Source organism: Lynx rufus, unplaced genomic scaffold (assembly GCF_022079265.1).
Source record: "Lynx rufus isolate CCGP_SWC_20201006 ecotype Redwood Valley unplaced genomic scaffold, mLynRuf1.p SCAF_16, whole genome shotgun sequence".
Classification (NCBI taxonomy): domain Eukaryota; kingdom Metazoa; phylum Chordata; class Mammalia; order Carnivora; family Felidae; genus Lynx; species Lynx rufus.
Window position 1 is genome coordinate 40461033 of NW_025814830.1, and position 20162 is coordinate 40481194.

Consider the following 20162-nt stretch of genomic DNA (forward strand, 5'->3'; position numbering starts at 1 on the left):
CCTCATGTTTGAAGGGAACAGCCATTGTGATTTGTCTGTAGAATTCGCCCCAAGCCTTTGGTCTCTGAGCTTTTAGAAGGCAGAAGTGTGTTTCACATCAGATTCTGCTTATATATATATATACCTCTTCTCTTCTAGTATGTGAAGATTTTTATAGAAGTTATTTATTTTTTTCCAGCTTTATTGTAAAATAGATTCTCTAATTCTCCTACCCCTCCTACTTTCAAAACTTGCTTTTTTAAAAAAGCAGCTTTGAGATATAATTCATTTACCATACAATTCATCCATTTGCAATGTACAATTTTAAATTATTTTGTGTGTTCACAAGGTTGTGCAACCATTGCCACAATAAATTTTCGGAATGTTATTATTCCAAAAGAAACCATTCACATACCATTACCAGTCAGGCAATCGCAAATGTACTGTCTCTAAGGATTTACTTATTGCTGACATTTCCTATAAATTAAATCATACACATGTGTTTTTTGTGTGTGATGTCTTCTTTCACTTAACATGATGGTTTCAAAGTTCATTTATGGTGCGGCATGTGTCAGTATTTCATTTCTTTTTATTGACAAGTAATATTCCTCTGAATCAATATACCATATTTTTAATCAGCTATACCAGGGGACTATAACAAAGGGCATGCAGCAAGATGAATATGACCAAGAATGGGCAGAGTCACATCATAGAGGGCATGAAGTTAGGACTTGAACAATGGGGAAGGAATAATGTAAAATGCTTTGGCCACTTTGAAAGCCAGTTTGGTGGCTTCATATAAAACTAAACATAGTTTTACCATATAACCCGGCAGTCATGCTCCTTAGTATTTACCCAAATGAGTTGAAAACTTACATCTGCACAAAAACCTGCATATATATGTTTCTTTTATTTAAAATTTTTTTTAATTTTTTAAAAGAATTTTAAGTTTACTTATTTATTTTGAGAGAGAGAAAAAGAGAGAGTGGGGGAGGGGCAGAGAGAGAGAGAGGGAGAGAGAATCCCAAGAAGGCTCCACGCTGTCAGCGTGGAGTCCAATGTGGGGCTCAAACTCACAAACCGTGAGATCATGACCTGAGTGGAAATCAAGAGTCAGATGCCAGACTGAGCCACTGAGGCTCCCTTGCACATGTAGGTTTATAGCAGCTTAATTCATAATTGCCAAAACTTGGAAGCAACCAAGATGTCCTTCAGTAGGTGAATGGATAAATAGATTGTGGTATAGAGAGTGGAAATTTTTCAGCACATAAAAGAAATGAACTATCAAGCCATGAAAAGACATGGAGAGACCTTAGAAGCCTATTTCTAAGGGGTGTCTGGGTGGCTCAGTTGGTTAAGCGCCTGACTTCAGCTCAGGTCTTAATCTCATGGTTAGTGGGTTCAAGCCCTGCACTGGGCTCTGCCCTGGTGGCGTGGAGCCTGCTCGGGATTCTCTCTCTGCCCCTCCCCCATTTGTCCTTTCTCAAAATAAATACATAGTTTTTTTTTTTTTTTAAAGCCGATTACTAAGTGAAAGAAGCCAATCTGAAAAGCTTACATACCATATGATATTTTTGGAACAGTATGACATTCAGGAAAACTGTGGAGACAGTAAGTTCAGTAGGTACCAGGGGTTAGCCCAAAGGGAGAGATGAGTAGGCAGAGCATAGGATTGTTAGGTCACTGAAACTGTTCTGTATGATACTATAATGCTGGATACATGCCCTTATACATTTGTCAACCCATGCAATGTACAACACAAGAGTGACCCTTAATGTAAACTATGGGCTTTGGCTGATAATGATCTGTTGATATAAGTTCATCAGTTGAAACAAGCATATGGCCCCGGTGCAGGATGTTGTTAGCAGGGGAGTCAGGGAAAGAGACGGGAAGGAGGTATATGGGAACTCTGTACTTTCTGCCTAATTTTGCTGTGAACCTAAAACTGCTCTAAAAAATAAAATCTATTAAAAAGAAGAAAGCATTATCAGTTTTCCATTGTTGAATACCTTACCTTCATGCCTCTGTGGTTTGATATTGGGTATTTCCGATCATATTCACCTTTTAGTGCACCCTTTGTTACAGTCACCTAGTGTAGCTGCTATTTTATGAATATGCCATCCATTTTATTTGCTCTCCCCCCACCACCCCCTTGCCTCCATGGCTACAGACATAGTTCCATCTACCTGCTTTTCCTATTGTATCTATGAAATCCTCACCATCTTTCAAGATTCGATTTAGACGCCACCTCCTCTATGAAGTCTTCCCTGAAGAGACTAAATCTCACCCACCCTGTTGCTTTTGTGCCACTTGGTAACTGTAGTTTCCTAGAAATAAGAACAGAATCTCTTTCATTTCTCAGTCTCTAGTGTCCCATGGAGTCCCTAGCACATAGCAGTACCTATTAAATGTTTTCATTAAATTGGCCTGTTGGAAGAACCTTTTTCAAACTGAAGTCTGGAGATTAAATTCTGATGTATTTCAGGGGTCTGTGAATTCTCTAAAAGATTAAAAAAAATTTTTTTTAATATTTACTTATTTTTGAGAGACAGGGAGAGAGAGAGAGAGAAACAGAGCGTGAGCAGGGGAGGGGCAGAGAGAGAGGCAGACACAGAATCTGAAGCAGGCTCCAGGCTCTGAGCTGCCAGCACAGAACCCTACACGGGGCTCGAACTCATGGACTGCAAGATCATGACCTGAGCCGAAGTCCGACACTTAACCGACTGAGCCACCCAGGTACCCCATCTAAAAGATTTTTTTTAATGTTGCATTTTCATTTTGATGATAATTCTGAATCACCTGGATCTGCATTATAATCAAGTCGCACTGCACAATTTCAGTGCCCATGTTTGTGTTTGGGAAACATTGGACTAAAGCATTCGTCAGAATGTATATAAACTTCTGATGACAGAGGAGTGCTGGCTGTAAGTGTTCATTCAATCTTTGAAAAATATAACTGGTTTTACTCAGCAGTACCTTAGCCAGCAGGCTAGGATATTTCTTACTTCTTGTTGGTAAATTGAATAGAGTACTTAGTGGTTTTATCTGTCTTCATTTCTATGTCTTCAAAAAAAATTTTTTTTTAATTAAAAGAAAAGGAGGGAAGGGAGAGAAGAAAAAGAATAAAGGAGTAACCAGACATAAAAAATGGAGTTTTGATAGGATGGCATAAGGATTTGGCCAAGGGTGGCATTTCCTTTTCTCACTCTCACTTTTAGGACCTGTTTCAGTTAACTAGGGGAATGGTTGAGCCCTTGAAATCAGCAGGTCCCCTGGCTCCAAAAGTGATTGTGTGAATTCGGATGTGATAGCACCTTTCCACTATATAAGAGTCTCTTGCTGCAGTCATCTCAGCTTCTGCATGAAAGGAGATGGGATCTGATCAATGAATCTATCAGTCTAGACTTAAAGTACCATTGAAAAGCTTGATAAAACAATAGCCAAATTATGGGAAGAGCTTAAAGGTCCATCAACTGATGACTGGATAAAGAAGATGTGGTTTATATATACACTGGAATACTACTTGGCAATGAGAAGGAATGAAATCATGCCATTTGCAGCAACATGGATGGAACTGGAAGGTATTATGCTGAGTGAAATAAGTCAGTCAGAGAAGGACAGATATCATGTTTTCATTCATATGTGGATCTTGAGAAACTTAACAAGATCATGGGGGAAGGGAAGGAAAAAAATAGTTAAAAACAGAGAGGAGGGGAGGCAAACCATAAGAGACTCTTAAATACGGAGAACAAACTGAGGGTGGATGGGGGGGGGGATGGGGGAGAGGGGAAAATGGGTGATGGGCATGGAGGAGGGCACTTGTTGGGATGAGCACTGGGTGTTGTATGTAAGCCAATTTGACAGTAAATTATATTCAAAAAAAGAAAAGAAAGAAAGAAAAACTTGATAAAAATCTAGCAAATCCTGGGTGGCTCAGTTGGTTAAGTGTCTGACTCTTGACTTCGGCTCAGCTCATGATCTCACAGTTCATGGGTTCAAGCCCCAGGTCAGGCTCTGCACTGACAAGAGGTGCCTGCTTGGGATTCTCTCTCTCTCTCTCTCTCTCTCTCTCTCTCTCTCTCTGCCCCTCCCCCATCTCTCAAAATTAATAAACAAAATTTTTGAAAAAAATCTTCCAAATCCTAATTTATTAAGAGTCTTTTCACATAGATGATAATTGGTACGAGTAAGTCATAGGCAGTTTAAAAAGGTTTTCAGCTCTTTTCACTATGCATTTGATTTTTCACCTTCCAAAGCAACTCACTTTCATTAAGTTTGGTCAAACAAATCTAGATCCTTCTCTGGTTTCCTTGAACACACAGCTGTGTGCATCTCAGTAAGACTGATTATTGCTGACTTCCTGAAAAGAACATGGAGATGCAAATAGCCAGGTGTTGTCATCATCATTGCACAAAGTAGAAGTCATCAGAGCTGAACTAAGATATACCTCTCTGACGAGCATCTACTTGAGTAAGTTTGTAAAAGTGAGCTTGAATTTACCATGTTCATTTGCCTGAGGCTGTTCAGAAATGCCCAAGGAAAAGATTATGGTCTCTCTAACTTCAGTTCTCGTGGGTATCTCTTAGTCTAAATATTGTAGTCCGTGGTAAGTATTTTCTGAATATGGGTGGGGAGGTGGGAAATTCAGAAATCAGTACCTTTTTTTTTTTTTTTTTTTATAAAAGCCATATAATACATCGGTTTTTAAGGAAACAACAGGATGGTAATGAATGTTTGGTCTTGTCAGGGGTCAAGTATGTACTATCTTAAAGACAAAAGGTGCGTTAGGATTTTGGAATTTTGTGGTTCAAATAAATTTCAACTGAAGCAATAAGAACATCTCATCTGAATAAAGAAAAATACAAAAAAACAAAAACAAAAGCAAAAAAACCCACCCTAAATTTAACCCCTCCCGTATGGGATAATTGAGGTTTTGTTGCTTAATCAGAAACTAAGGAATAGTAGCAGGTATCCCAGAGCCTAGGGTTTTAGTTTATAATGGAATGAGTTAGTCAGCGGTTGGGAAATATACTCAGTATTTAAGCCTTTCACATGAACTACTACTTTAAATAGTTACTCACCTGTTTTGTTTTTTTTTTTAATAGGTTGGCTTATGTATAAAGATGACTTAGCTCTTTGGGAAAGTCATATATATATGCTAATATTGTAAGAGTCATGCTGTGTACTAGGCTTTTGTCCCAATTAAAATTGCAGTTGGAAGAAAGAAAATTATTGGGTTTGATTTTTTTCTTTTGTTATAAAATGATTTTGAGCTCTTTAAAAAACATATACTGTGTTAAGTTCCTTTGTTTTGGCAAATCTAACTTTCCTGGCTTTATATTGATAGACATCAAACTGACATAGAATTGCTCTACAATTTTATTTATTTATTATGTTTTGTTTTTAAAGGTTTTTTGTTTGTTTGTTTGTTTAAGTAGTCTCTGCATGCAGCACGGGGCTTGAACTCACGACCCCAATGTCACAAGTTGCATGCTCTTCCAACTGAGCAAGCCAGGCACCCCAAAGTGCTCTATAGTTTTAAAGAACATTCCATTTTTCATATTATATGTTAGAATGCTTTTGGCTGCAGATGACAGAAATTCCCAACTCAACTGGCTTAAACAGTAAGGAATGAATCGCTTGCACATAACAAAAAGTCCAGGAGTGGTTGATTTTTTGGCTTCGTGATATCATTCAAGACCCAGATTCTTTTCATCTTTCTGCTCTGCCAACTTCAGCTTTTGGCTTCGTCCTCTAGTCCCTCATGGTTTCAAGTTGGCTACAGTAACTCTAAGGTGTCATATCGTTATCATAGCCAGAGGCAAAATGTCTTCCAGCAGATTTTCCTTTACACCTCATTGTCCAGACTAGGTCACATGCCCATATGTAAACCAATTAATGCACAGGGATGTGTCCACCATGATTCATTTAGACCAATGAAGACCTTAGTCTGAATCAAATGGGTGATGGTTGGGACAGGGCAGGGGAAGGTGGGTACTTGAACAAAATTAGAATGCTATTTGCAAGGAAGAATGGGAGAATGCCAATGCGATGTGCATAACAAATGTGGCTTTTGGGATCCCTAAAGCTCAAATTAAGTACCTTTTATGTAGGATCTTGAAATTGTCTGCCCATGTCAAAATGTAGCCTTGGAAGCTATATTCTCTGACTACATGCATTCATTTTTTGTTCTGCACAGAAACCTGGTCAGGACTGACCCCCAGCCTAGATACTAGGATCCGGTCCATTCTTGAGAAACTAGCCACATGGCATGGTAGGCACTAAGAGAAGGGAAGATTAGTCAGAGGCAAGCAGTAGCTTCCCAGGAAATGGTAGCAGAGATGTAAATCCACAAAGAACACCAGGATTGATCAAGGATGTGACAAATCTAGGCTGTGTATGTGAGTTCAGGTTACAGAGAACATGACGGCAGGGCACTTTGACAACTGCAGGGTGAATACAGTATTCCAGCTCTTCTAGCCTCAACTGTGGAAAAAGAAAGTAGCATGTGGGCCCAGGGCCTGCTGACTGGTACAACGCAGAGCTCTTGAGATGCTAACCTTCCTACAGGCTCCTCTTGGTTCTTAGGTGCGCTTGGGGATGGAACTGGTAGAGCATGCAGTTAAATGGATGCTCATTTTGAAAGTACTAATGAAACTCAAGCAGGGCCAGAATTTATGTAAATGCAACGTTAAATTGTGGTTTTGTTAATGTAGTGGTATGGTCACGACTTTTATGGTGGCCGCGCCCTCACCCCTGGCTCTCAGCGTCCTCCACACACATACACACCTTCCTTAGTTTGTCCTCACAGCCGTTACTGCTGCAGGAAGATGTGTTTACTGTTTATTGTCTTGCTCCCTCACTAGAAGTAGGATTCATGAAGATGGGACCTTTACTTTTTTTTTTTTTCATGTTTTGTCACCTCCAGACTGAGAATGTGCTTGGAGTATTGTAGGTAGTCATTTAAGATTTGTTGGACGAGGGGCGCCTGGCTGCCTCAGTTGGTAAAACATGTGACTCCTGTTGTTGGGGCTGTGAGTTTAAGCCCCACGTCGGGGATAGCGTTACTAAAATTTTTTTTAAAAGTAAAAGATTGGCTGGATGAATGAATAAGGTACCTCTTGATGTTCTTCCTAAAATTTTTCTCTGTTACCAAATTGATGTTCCTTTTTTTATTGGATAATAAGAACTATGTTTTTTCTGTTTCCTTTTATGTCTTAGCCACCAGGAATTGATAAGCTAAGTTCTGGGATCCTTAGCTTGGGATATCTGCACTCCCTCACTTACTGTAGAGCTTTTAAAAGTACTTATTTCAGTGATACATAATTTCAATGTTATTTATTATAAGTTTCTTCAAATTCTATATGGAAATAAACAAAGGTTGGATAATAATAAATGCACAGACTGAATGAAGGGTAAAAGAGAGAAGTCAAAAAGAACATCAGGATTTTGAGTCTGGATGAATAAGAATACTGGGGCTGTTATTAATAGAAATAGTAACCTGATCAAAACATTACTCATAAAAGTATCTTTCTCTGTCACCATGTTGGGCACATCTCACTCCATTGTTGCTTGGTCGTTTTTTTCCCTCTTCCCCATTTAGGCTTTGAATGCCATGAGGGAAAGGACTGTGTCTTTCTTGTTTATGATTGGATCCCCAGGCCTAGTATAGTGCCTAGCACATATTACCTTTTCTTTACTGTGCATTTTTCACTTTAAATCTCTACATTAGTAAACATTCACTTGTTTGTCATCTGCTCTTACCTTTTCAGCCTGCAATTTCCCCTCCTTCTCTCATTTTCCTGTGCCTTCCTTCCCAACAAAGAAACTTCATTCCTTTAACGGCAACAGCCTCCCTCTAGGGATGGTGAATGTATGCTTCTTCCTTTTCCAGTCTCCTGAACCTCATTCCCCTGATGACTAAACCAAAGGTGACTCATCAACTCATAGATTCGTATAACTGGAAAGGACCTGAGAGACGTCTTGTCTAATTGACTTATCTCTAGTTGGTCCAGAGAGGTGAAGCAAATTGCCCAAAGTCAAAATGCTAGTTGGTAGCAGGGCCAAAACTAGAACACACATCTCTTAACTCTGGATCTATATCTCACACTACAGAATGAGCAAGTTCCTTCCTAAGACCAGAAAGGAAAAGTACTACAGTAAAAGTAGAAATAAATGTTTTCCTCTTAGTTGGAAATTTCAAATACAATCAGTGTGTTATAGGAGTTAAGTATCAAACTACGTAACTTTGATCTTGGGCGTATTTGCTCTACGGACAAGTTATTTAAATCTTCTCTTTTAGTATATCCTTTCTATCATTTTTCTATACATTTGTGTATTTCATATACATATTTAAATCTGTAAGTTTGGTTTGTTAATAGTGAGAGAAGTTGCATCTGTGCATTTTTACATACACAAATGGAATGATACTGGTTCTATTCCTTTTGCTTTAACAGTGTCTTCAGGGACCTTTCTATATTAGTGCATATAATTCTGTCATTTTCTTTTTAACAACTGCATTGTACTCCATAATATATATGTTTATTTAACCACTTCCATATTAATTAGTATTTAATTCTCATTTTTCACTGTTACAATTCTTGTAGTTAAGTCTTTATGCAGATATCCTTGTGCATATATGTGACTCCCTCTTCAGGATTGATATTCAGAAATGCAAATACTGGGTCTCAGAGTAGGCACAAAGTCCCCTCTATTCTGAAAACAAGCTATGGCTGAATTACTGCTAACTCAATTTCTGGAATTCATAGTCATGTTAACTGGGCAGGGGATGAGTCTTTTGACTGTCTGTAGTATATTAGGAACTGGGAGCCTTTTAGAGAAATTTCTCCTTCATCTTTATCCCATACTGTGTGGAAAATACATTGTGTTTTGAGGGAAAACGAAGTCAAAACAGTCTCCTCCCCCCCTTTCAAGTGTTTGAAATTAGTGAGTTTAGGGTCTCCAAGCAACCTCTGCTTGGCTCTATGATGGCAGTTACCACAGTACTGTAATTGTTGGTACTTATCTGTTTGTACCCACCTCCTAAACTTTGGGCTTTCTAAAGGGTAAAGATTATGTTTATGTTTTTTTATCCCTAGAACATTATCATGATACCTAGCACATAATTTTGTTTTGTTGAACAAATTAATGAACTCAGTTCAACATTAGCATTTGTTGAGTACTTCATACATACAAAGATTACTGAGAACTGATGGAAACGAAGTTCTACCTTCAAGGAATTTAGACTCATGGGAGAGATAGATGCTGAAAACCTCTAGGAATCAAGGCATTAGTGACACAGGTGATTTAAGTTCAAAGAACTGTGGAACTTCCCAGGAGGACTAATTAAGGCTGACTGAAGAAGTTTTCACAAAGGAAACAGCATTTGAGGTGAGCCTGATAGGACAAGTTGGTGATTTTTTTATAATTTATCATTTATGTGATTAAGAATAGGTGGCTTTAAGCAGTGCTTTGGAAACCATTTTGTCACCTCATAGATAGATGTCATGTAGCCTTAGTACTACAAAAAGGCTAAAGGTGGAGTGTTATACTTGGGTTCTAGAACTAGAGCCTCAGAACCTAGATCAAGCCAAAAAAGCTTTAGCTCTTGGTATACCTGTGGAGGAAGAAGTTGTTTCCATATATAAAATGTCAATTCTGATGTCTTAGCATGCTATTTCTCTTCTTTTCAAATAAAAACTTCTCTTGACATACCCCCCTACCTTGACCAGCAGCCACCCCATTTCCTTGATCTGCTTTGCTGAAAAACTTCTTAAGTGATCTTTCTGTCTCCAGTTCTCCCATACTGTCTTAAACCCACTTCTAGGAACAGCATACAGAACCCAGAAATGGACCCACAAATATTTGGCCAACATATATCTTCAACAAAGCAGGCAAGAATATCCAATGGAAAAAAAGACAGTCTGTTCAGTAAATGGTCCTGGGAGAACTGGATAGCAACATGCAGAAGAATGAAATTGGGCCACTTTCTTACACCATACACAAAAATAAATTCAAAATGGATGAAAGACCTAAAATATGAGACAGGAAACCATCAAAATCCTACAGAAGAAAACAGGCAGCAACTTCTTTGACCTCAGCCATAGCAACTTCTTGCTAGATATGTCTCCAGAGGCAAGGGAAATAAAAGCAAAAATGAACTATTGGGACCTCATCAAGATAAAAAGCTTCTGCACAGGGGTGCCTGGGTAGCCCAGTTGATTAAGTATCTGGCTCTTCGTTTTGGCTCAGGTCATGATCTCATGGTTTGTGAATTTGAGCCCCACATCAGGCTTGTGTTGACAGTATGAAGCCTGCTTGGATTCTCTCTCTCCCAATCTTTCTCTCTCTCTCTCTCTCTCTCTGTCTCTGTCTCTCTCTCAAAATAGATAAACTTAAAAACAAAAAAACTTCTGTACAGCAAAGGAAATAATCAACAAAACTAAAAGGCAACTGACAGAATGGGAGAAGATATTTGCAAATGACATATCAGATAAAGAACTTCTCAGACTCAACACCCAAAAAACAAATAATCCAGTGTAGAAATGGGCAGAAGACATGAATAGACACTTTTCCAAAGAAAGCATCCAGATGGCTAACAGACACATGAAAATATGTTCAACATCACTCATCATCAGAGAAATACAAATCAAAACCATGACGAGGTACCACCTCACACCTGTCAGAATGGCTAACATTAACAACTCAGGAAACAACAGATGTTGGCGAGGATGCAGAGAAAGGGGAATACTATTTGCCCTGTTGGTGGGAATGCAAACTGGTGTAGCCACTCTGGAAAACAGTATGGAGGTTCCTCAAAAAATTAAAAATAGAATTACCCTATGACCCAGCAATTGACCTATAGGTATTTATTCAAAGGATACAAAAATGCTGATTTGAAGGGGCACATGCACCCCAATGTTTACAACAGTGCTATAAATAATAGCCACATTATGGCCATATGTCCATCGACTGATGAATGGATAAAGAGGTGGTACAATGGAATATTACTTGGCAGTCAAAAGAATGAAATCTTGGGGCTCCTGGATGGCTTGTTTGGTTGAGCATCTTTCTCTGCCCCTCCCCTGCTCATAGTATCTCTCTCAAAAGTGAATAAATGGTTTTAAAAAAAGAATGAAATATTGCCATTTGCCATAACGTGGATAGAAGTAGAGTGTATTATGCTAAGTGATGTGAATCAGAGAAAGACAAATACATGATTTCACTCATATGTGGAATTTAACAAACAACAGTTGAACATAAGGGAAGGGAAGGAAAAATAAGATAAAAACAGAGAAGGAGACAAATCATAAGAGACTCTTAAATAAAGAGAACAAAATACGGGTTGCTGGAGGGAAGGTGGGTGGGGGGGATGGGCTAAATGGGTGATGGGCGTTAAGGAAAGCATTTTGTGGGATGAGCACTGGGTGTTGTGTGTAAGTGATGAATTGCTGGCTTCTTCTCCTGAAACCAATACTACACTGTATGTTAACTGACTTTGAATTTAAATAAATTAACTTAAAAAACAACAACAACACTTCTGTCATGCTCTTACCCCTACCAGTCCATCAAAACCGTTCTTGTCAGAGTCAACAGTGTCCTCATTGTTACTCAATCTAATGGTCAGTTATTAGTTTTCTTCCAACGTGACATTAAATATGCTCCCAGTGCATAATTTCTAATGGTTGGTTATGCAAGTACTTTGAAAAGTATAAAACACCATACAATATACTATGATAGTATCATTATTCCTTCTTTAAGAACCTGAAAATTTGTTTTTAAAGATTTTGATTTCTTTTTTTTTTTTTTTTTTTTTTCCTATAGGGGACATGGTCTCAAAGTACAGAGAACCTTTGATCCACACATTCCTGAGGGGGGCAAGAGATCCAGATAGTGCTCACAGGGCCAGCAGCTTATCTAACCTTGGAGAACTGTGCCAGAGGCTGGACTTTCTGCTGGGCTCTGTGGTTCATGAGGTACTGCATGTTGATTATTTTTCTAATGCTTGTTTTTACTTGGACCTGTGTTATAGCTTGGGGTTGAGAGTCAGATCTCTGGGTTTTTTTTCCAGATCAGATAAATCATTGAACCTGCCTCAGCCTCACTAGTCTTATATGTATATTGGAAGTTAGATTCATAAGAATTTTTTATGGCAAGTGGCAACAAGTCACCTTAACTTACCTTATGTATTAAAAGAGGATTGAGGGGCGCCTGGGTGGGTCAGTCAGTTAAGCATCCGAGTCTTGGTCTCTGCTCAGGTCATGATCTCATAGTTTGTGGGTTCGGACCCCACATCGGGCTCCTCACTAACTGCTTGGGAGTCTCTCTCTCTCTCTCTCTCTCTCTCTCTCTCTCTCTCTGCCCCTCCCACATGCACACTTTCTCTCTCTCTCTTAAAATAAATAAACTTAAAAATAAAAGAAGTAAATGTTACTTAAAAAAAGAAAAAAGGCATCTGGGTGGCTCAGTTGGTTAAGTGTCCAACTTCAGCTCAGGTCATGGTCTCATGGCTTGTGGGTTCAATCCAGCACAGGTTCTGTGCTGTCAGCTCAGAGCCTGGATGGAGCCTGCTTCGGATTCTGTGTCTTCTTCTCTCTCTGCCCCTCCCCCACTAACACTCTGTCTCTCTCAAAAATAAACATCTCTACCCTAGGTCTCTGGGCCATCTGTGAGCTCATCTCTGTTCACAGAAAATTCCCAGGCATAGATTCTAATTGGTCCTCTTTGGTCAGAGGTGCCCTGTATTCAGGGGGACGAGGTTATTTACCAGAAAGACTAATTAAGTTCCATGTTTTGTTTACCATGTTACACCTAGTACCTGGTACATAGTAGGTCGAGGATGACTGGGCAGCCATATAGGATGTTGGCACTGCACGCTCTTCCTGGTTTCAGAGTTTCTGAGTTAATGAAATGTGCGTCCTGTTGTTGTTCTCTACGAACATCTTCCTCTAGCCCCTTACATTTTATCTTTGCCCTCACGTTTATTTAGTCATCGGTATATTAATATATATCTTGACTCCCTGCTGTGTGCTAGGCACTCTGCTATTAAAGATGATGCTGGATGGAAAAAGATTAGTTAATAAGTAGCCAGGAGTCGTTTTATTACCAATGCACTTGACTATCTTAAATCTTTATTTGGAAGAAAATGACATGTAAATTATAAATATATAAATTTTTAAAAGTTTATATTACCTTTTTATTTATGAGAGACCATATCTCTCACATAGAGCACATAACTTCACTAGACCAAAAACTTACAAAACTGTAATACTGGCTTCTTTATTCAGACCATGTTGAACAACAAATCTTAAGAAGTTCCTAGGGAGAAGGAATTTTCTTTGATGTCGTGATTGTGTCTTATCGCTAAGCATAAAAATACACTCATGGATGTACGCATACCCTTGAATTTATGGCATTTCCTGATTCCTGAGCTTTATAGGCTTTGTTTTATTGATAGTAAAGGCTACTCATGCCCTTAAATTCCAACTTAGGATTTTTTTTTTCCAACTTAGGATTTTTAAGAAAGTTATGCATCAGTCACTTCCTCTCCTTTAACTCTTCCATGAGAGACACACCTCTCTGCCCATCTTTTTATATATTTTTTCTTTTTTTAAAAAGTTTTTATTTGAATTCCAGTTAGTTAATATATAGTGTAATATTTGTTTCAGGTGTAGAATTTAGCAATTCAACACTTACATACAACACCTGGTGCTCATCACAAGTGCCCTCCTGAATAGTCCCCACTACCCATTTATGTGTCTTTTTTAAAAAACTTAGAAATAATGCTTCTTACCAACTTAACACCTTAGAGTGCTCTACCATATGTGAACCGTTAGATATCTGATCTTTGGTTGTTTTGGATGTCACTCATCCAAGGAGTGAATCTCTTGTCCTTTAGTATATGAACTTGTAACACAATAGAAGGCATTTGCGGGTCTATTTAATTATATTGTCTAAAGATTTCAGCCTTTTATAACTTCTCTTGGTCAAATATGGAAGCAGTTCCCACATTTTTTTCCTGTTTATTTGGTACCTTCATATGACTCAACCCAAACCAAGCCATAAGCTGTGATATGAACCAAACCCAAACATTATTATTTTTAATAACAGCTTTATTGAGATGGAAGTCACATACCATATAAATCACCCATTTAAAGGGTACAATTCAACTGCTTCTAATATATTTGCAGAATTGTGCAAGCATCACAAAATTTTTTAAAACATAGCTGTGAATGGAATGAAAACTTACCCTGGATCTCCAAGTGGATCAGCTTAGGTTTGACAGGATCCCATATACTTTCTGAAACCATTGACTCCAAACAACACCTGAACGTCATGGTCTTCTCTGAACCAAAAAACTGAGACCATGTTTCTTCTTGAGTCCCTAGACTCTTCTTCCCGTTTTCTCTCTTAAGGAAACTGTAGCATGCTGGCAGCATATGATTTTCCATCAGAGTGTTAGAGAAATTTCTTGGTTTGGTTGATTAGAAAAATTGAGCTCAAGCAGGTTTTTATAACATTCAAGAAGTATCATCTCTCTGGAGACCCACCTGGCCTGTTGATAGAGAATGAAATTTCCAAGTGCACTTGGGGATGGGAATCAGTGAGGGCCTACCTCCTCCACCTACTTACCTGCGTTCATTCAAGCACACATGACTTAGACTCTGAACTCAGTGTCTGACTTAGAAAATGGGATCAAAGGGGCGTCTGGCTGGCTCAGTCAGTCGAGCATGCAACTCTTGATCTCGGGGTCGTGAGTTCAAGCCCCACGATGGGGATAGAGATTACTAAAAAAAGGGGGCAGGATTAAAATGCCTGCAATGAAGGATTGTTACAAGGATCTAGAGATAATGTATATGTGGAAAATAAGAAAAAGCAGAGGATAAGGGTGGCCAGCATTGTAGTGTTGGGTGGAGGGGAGGTTGCAATGTTAAATAGGGTATTCAAGGTGAAGCTCATTGAGAAGGTGACATTTGAGAAACGATTTGGTGTTTTGTTTTGTTTTGTTTTGTTTTGTTTTGTTTTGTTTTGTTTTTGTACTGAGATTTTTCTTTAAGGAGGATTTTGGTAACTTGAAGGAGGCCGATGATGACAGTGATCATCATGGCAGCAAGGAAATGAGAAGAACAGGGGTAACTAGCCTCCTTCCGATGTTACCACTCGTTCATTTACCAAACACCTGCAGTGTGCCAGGCCCTTTGTCAGGGGCCAAGGTTGCAAAACCCTACAAGATACCAACCTTGGCTTCTAGGCATAGGTAACCTAGTAGAAGACACAAACATCAATGGCCACAGTTGTAGTCCTTCGTGATAAGTGCTGGAGGAGCATATTTTAGGAGCCCCTCAGTCAGGTTTGAGTGTTGACAAAGAGGTGCTAGAGGAAGAGATGTTTGGACCTGAATCTTTAGAACAAGTAGAAATTGGGTAGCCCAAGAAGGCACTTCGGCAGAAAGAATAGCTGTGCAAAGGCAGTGTGGTGTGGGACAGTCTGGCAATATTTGGAAAACTGTAGGAAGATCCTAAAGGCTGGAGTGAAGGAGTGGGGGTGGGAGGTTAGTTGGTGGCAGAACCGAGGCAAGAGAGGCAGGCAGGGTCTACATCATAAGGGGTCTTTTAGCTTTACAATTTCCTGGCTCACAGCAAGAATCTCAGATTGCTTATTAAACCTTCAGAAATGAAGTGTAAATAGGTAGTAGGCTGTTCACTTACCATGAGTGCTAACACAAAAGAGAGCTTTTAAATTCCATGTGAGGAGCTGCTGCTGTGGGGGTACCTGCCTGGCCAGCCCCTTGTCCAGTGACCCTGCCCTACTTCTCAAGATCTGGACTTCCTGAAACATCAATCCCAGGTGTGTTTATGATCACTAACAAATTGTGAGCGTGACAAGGGCGGAGCCCATCTTTATTTACCTTTGCATACCCCCTAGCACCCATCACAATGCTTGGCATGCAGTGTTTCTTGATAAATATTGAATGAAGAAGAAGGTAAGGCTTATTTGGGAAGACTGGTTCCTACATGCTTTAAGAATAGTAATAATTTTCTCTCTCTTCCTTTCTCTTGAAATAAAGAATCGTTTTTGTTTGTTTTTTAATCTTAAAAAAAAAAAAGAGGTTGCCTAGGTGGCTCAGTCAGTTAAGCATCCGACTTAGTTCCGGCTCAGGTCATGATCTCATGGCTCATGGGATCTGAACCGCATTGGGCTCTGCACTGATGGCTTGGAGCCTACTTGGGACTCTCTCTCTCCCCTTCTCTCTCCTTCTCTCTCAAAGTAAATAAAATTTTTTAATGTTTATTTATTTATTTTGAGAGAGAGAGAAAGAGCATGAGAGTGGAGGAGGGACAGAGAGAAACTGAGAGGGAGAATCCCAAGCAGGCTCTGCGCTGTCAGCACAAAGCCTGATGCAGGGCCCAATCCCACAAACCGTGAGAGTATCATGATCTGAGCCAAAATCAAGAGCTGGACACTCAACTGACTGAGCCACCCAGGTACCCCAAAATAAATAATTTTTTTTTAAATCTTAAAAATAGTAATAATAGCAAGCACTTAATACTTTTCTGAGTACCTTACATGTATCAACTGATCCAGCACTCACAAAGGAAACTGAGGCACAGAGAAATAAGTTGCCAAGGTCATGCAGATAGGAAGTGCAGGGCTGGGATTTGAATGTAGGCGGGCAATTCCAGAATCCATGCTCTTAACCAAACTGTATGTTGTCTCCCAATAAATGTTTTCAGTTCACTTATAAGATTTCTTTTGTGCCAAAAAAAAAAAAAAAAGATTGCATTTGTGCTTAAAAAGGAAGAGAATTGCCATACAAGTAGAGCTACTGACAGGAAGGGTCATGTAGCTCCATCTTAATAGCACTTGCTTTTGGCAATGAAACTTCAGAAGGCAATATATTCCCTCTGATTTGAAAAACCAGGTGTTTCCATCCCACATAATTTGTCTCTTCTTTTTAGATGATCCTTCTCATGTAGCATCCCACGCTTGCCATGTCATCAGTGCCAAACCAGCTGCCTTGGGTGGACTACAAGTTTGAACATGACTGGACACCTGACAGCCTTAGTGTTTTGGCCATTGAGCCCTCCTATAGTTAGACCGCTCTTGTCCATTCTCATGGAAAAAGTGGGATAGTGGACATGGGTCTGAAGTAGTTCTTCATTTATTTGTTGATACCTTCCACAGATGTTCATTGAGCACTTACTCTGTGCCATTTATAGGAATTGCAACCAAGCTGTGTGCTAGATGGTGGGGATTCAGCTGTGAACACAACAAAGTTCCTTTCCTCATGTGGCTGATGTTCTAGAAAGGAGGGGTGGGTAATGAATAAGTAAGGAAGTAAACAAATATATACTGTGTCAGATGGAGTAAGTGCTAAGGAAATGAATCTAGTAAGGGAAGGGGCACAAAGGGAACTTGTGTGTGAACTTGGATGAACAGGAAAAGATTCACTGATGAGTAACATTTGAGATAAGACCTGAAGGAAGCAAGGGGCTGATCCAGACAGATACCTGGGGAGAAAGCATTCTAGGTGCAGGGAGCAGCAAGTACAAAGGCCCTGAGGCAGGTACATGCTTGACACGCTACTGAACAGCAAGGCCAATGCGTCAGAGAGGTGATGGCAGTCTTGATGGGGCCTCATAAGGAGTTTGGCTTTTACTTTGAGTGAGTTGGGAAACCTAAGCAGAAGAATGAAATGATCTTTTTTTTTTAAATTTTTTTTTAACATTTATTTATTTTTGAGACAGAGAGAGACAGAGCATGAATGGGGGAGGGTCAGAGAGAGAGGGAGACACAGAATCCGAAACAGGCTCCAGGCTCTGAGCGGTCAGCACAGAGCCTGACGCAGGGCTCGAACCCACGGACTGCGAGATCATGACCTGAGCTGAAGTCGGACGCTTAACCGACTGAGCCACCCAGGCGCCCCAAGAATGAAATGATATTATTTTTTTTAGTTACCGTGTCATTCTCTGTGACAGTTTGTTAAGTGTCCCATGAAAGCTCTTAAGTCTTTTGTAGTATGTTCTGGTGGAGAAGGAACTTTGGGGAAACTGGCCTTTGCTGCAAACTGAGGGAATTCTCCTCTGTGAGCATTTCCATGTTCCAGGTATGCTGGAGCACACAGATGAAGCACACAGTCTCTTCCCCCAAGGAAATCTCTGTAGAATGTGAAACACAGAAGAATAAATAGACACTGGACTAGAGTGATATGATAGAATAAGCACAAGGTGCTGAGGGAACCACAGCTGGGACCCTCAGTTAGACTTATCAGGGCAGCAAGAAGATTGCATTGATCAAGGGTCAGGCAGGCAGAGAAAGAGGGTATGTGTAATCTGTTTTGGTACGAAATTGAACAAACTAACCACCATGGTCTCTTCTAACATGACCCGACCTGGGGGGTCGTAGCTGTAGCTGTTGGGCATCTGCAGAAAGCTGTCCTACCTGTTGGGTGGTCCAGATTTGGGCACTGTCTATTCTTGATGGCATTTGCTGGTAGGAAAGGAATATAAAGGATAGGATCAACGCCTGCAGTTCCTGTGCTGGAAATTCAGGTTTTTCCTCTCTGTTGATGTCAAGATTTAACTTGTTTGGAAAGCATTGTTATTTTTCCCTAATTCTCCTTGTTCTTGTCAAGAGCTGTGGTGCTTGAAACCAAATCTTGATAGGCATTTTCATCTTCATCGCTCTCTCTGGAAAGTAAACATGATGGAAGGGAACCACAGTGAGAGGCCTATCCTCAGTACAGTAAGTAAGATGTGCCCTAGGTGAGAAGTCCATAGGGAAATCCACTTTTAATGTGGTGCCCAGAATTCCATAAACCTGAGCTTTGAGGTCTGATGCAAAGCTATCACCTCTGATCCCACTGAATGATCCGGGTTGATTACCAGTTTCACCATGACTGACGCAGTTCCCTAAGTGCGTGTTGAAGCTGCATAGGCCCCTGAGATGAGGACTGGAGTGCACGTTCTGGGAGACCCTCCAGAAGCTAACAGACCCAGCATGGTTCCGTGAGCAGGTTATGTGAGCAAGCTGAGCACGTATGAATTGGAGACTGTACTGCCTTTGTTCTTAAGGTTTCTTAGTTGATGAAATAGAAGGGCAGATGGTCTAGTTTCACATAAGTAAGCAGACCAACTGAAATTTTAACAAAGAAATGGTTAAGAAAAGGGATGAAAATGCAGTTGGAAAATTGAAGTCCTGCTTTCTTGACACATACCTCAACTCTGGTACCTTCTCTCCTGGAATTTTCCAAAGTTGGTTTTTGGTAATCTTGCCATTTGTATTGTCTTTATTTATGTAGTTCTGAGTATGCTTGGTGTGTGCCAGCTATTTGGGAAGTGATGTTTTTCCTTATTCCTGTTAGTTCCCGTCAAGTGTTAAATTGCTTAAACTGACATAGTGTATGCAGAGGAATCATCATCTTCCTCTTTGCGTGGTTCTCAGAATGGCAGAATGATGTACGTATTTTAGGCAGTGATGACAAGAAAGCCTTCCACAGTGTGGTTTACTAGACTAGGTATGCTGACCCTGAAGGCAGGCAACATGAAGATCACATAGGATGGATTTCATCCTCTGGGAGGACTTAGGAACAGAACAGAACAGAATAGAAATATGACACCAATTCATAAATTAGTAAAGACCTTACATCATCTATCTATTTGCCAAGCCTTTTAGAGGTGAAAGTCAATGGTAAGTGTGTCCTTGGGGTTGAAGGTGAGAGAGACTAGGTATGAGAGTGACTTGTTCCGAATGGGTAGATGGAAGAGAGTGGCTATGCATCCTCCCTGCTTCTAGGGTTTGACTAGGGGTCTGCGTCAGTGGCCTGTAGGAGAGCAACATTACAAGTTGGTTATGGGAGCGTGACCTGAACAGAAGGCTGTTCTTGTCTCCAGATGATATCTGCAAGACCATATTAAAATTCTGATGCTTTAAAAACATTTTGCATTGGGCACCTGGGTGGCTCAGTTGGTTAAGCATCCGACTTCGGCTCAGGCCATGACCTTGTGGTCTGTGGGTTCAAGCCTCGCATCAGGCTCTGTGCTGACAGCTCAGATCCTGGAGCCTGTTTCCGATTCTGTGTCTCCCTCTCTCTCTGCCCCTCCCCCGTTCATGCTCTGTCTCTCTCTATCCCCAAAATAAATAAACGTTGAAAAAAAAAACCTTTTTGCGTAATTGACCATCAT

General features: G+C 40.1%; 1 protein-coding gene across 1 annotated transcript in view; it reads left to right on the top strand.

The window, feature by feature from the left end:
- The window catches only part of TANGO6 (transport and golgi organization 6 homolog), a 194872-nt gene that overhangs the window by 135460 nt on the left and 39250 nt on the right, over positions 1 to 20162 (top strand). The window contains exon 16 of the mRNA XM_047078653.1: positions 11803 to 11954. Coding sequence (XP_046934609.1) covers positions 11803 to 11954 — 152 coding nt within the window. The remainder of the gene's footprint in view (positions 1 to 11802; positions 11955 to 20162) is intronic.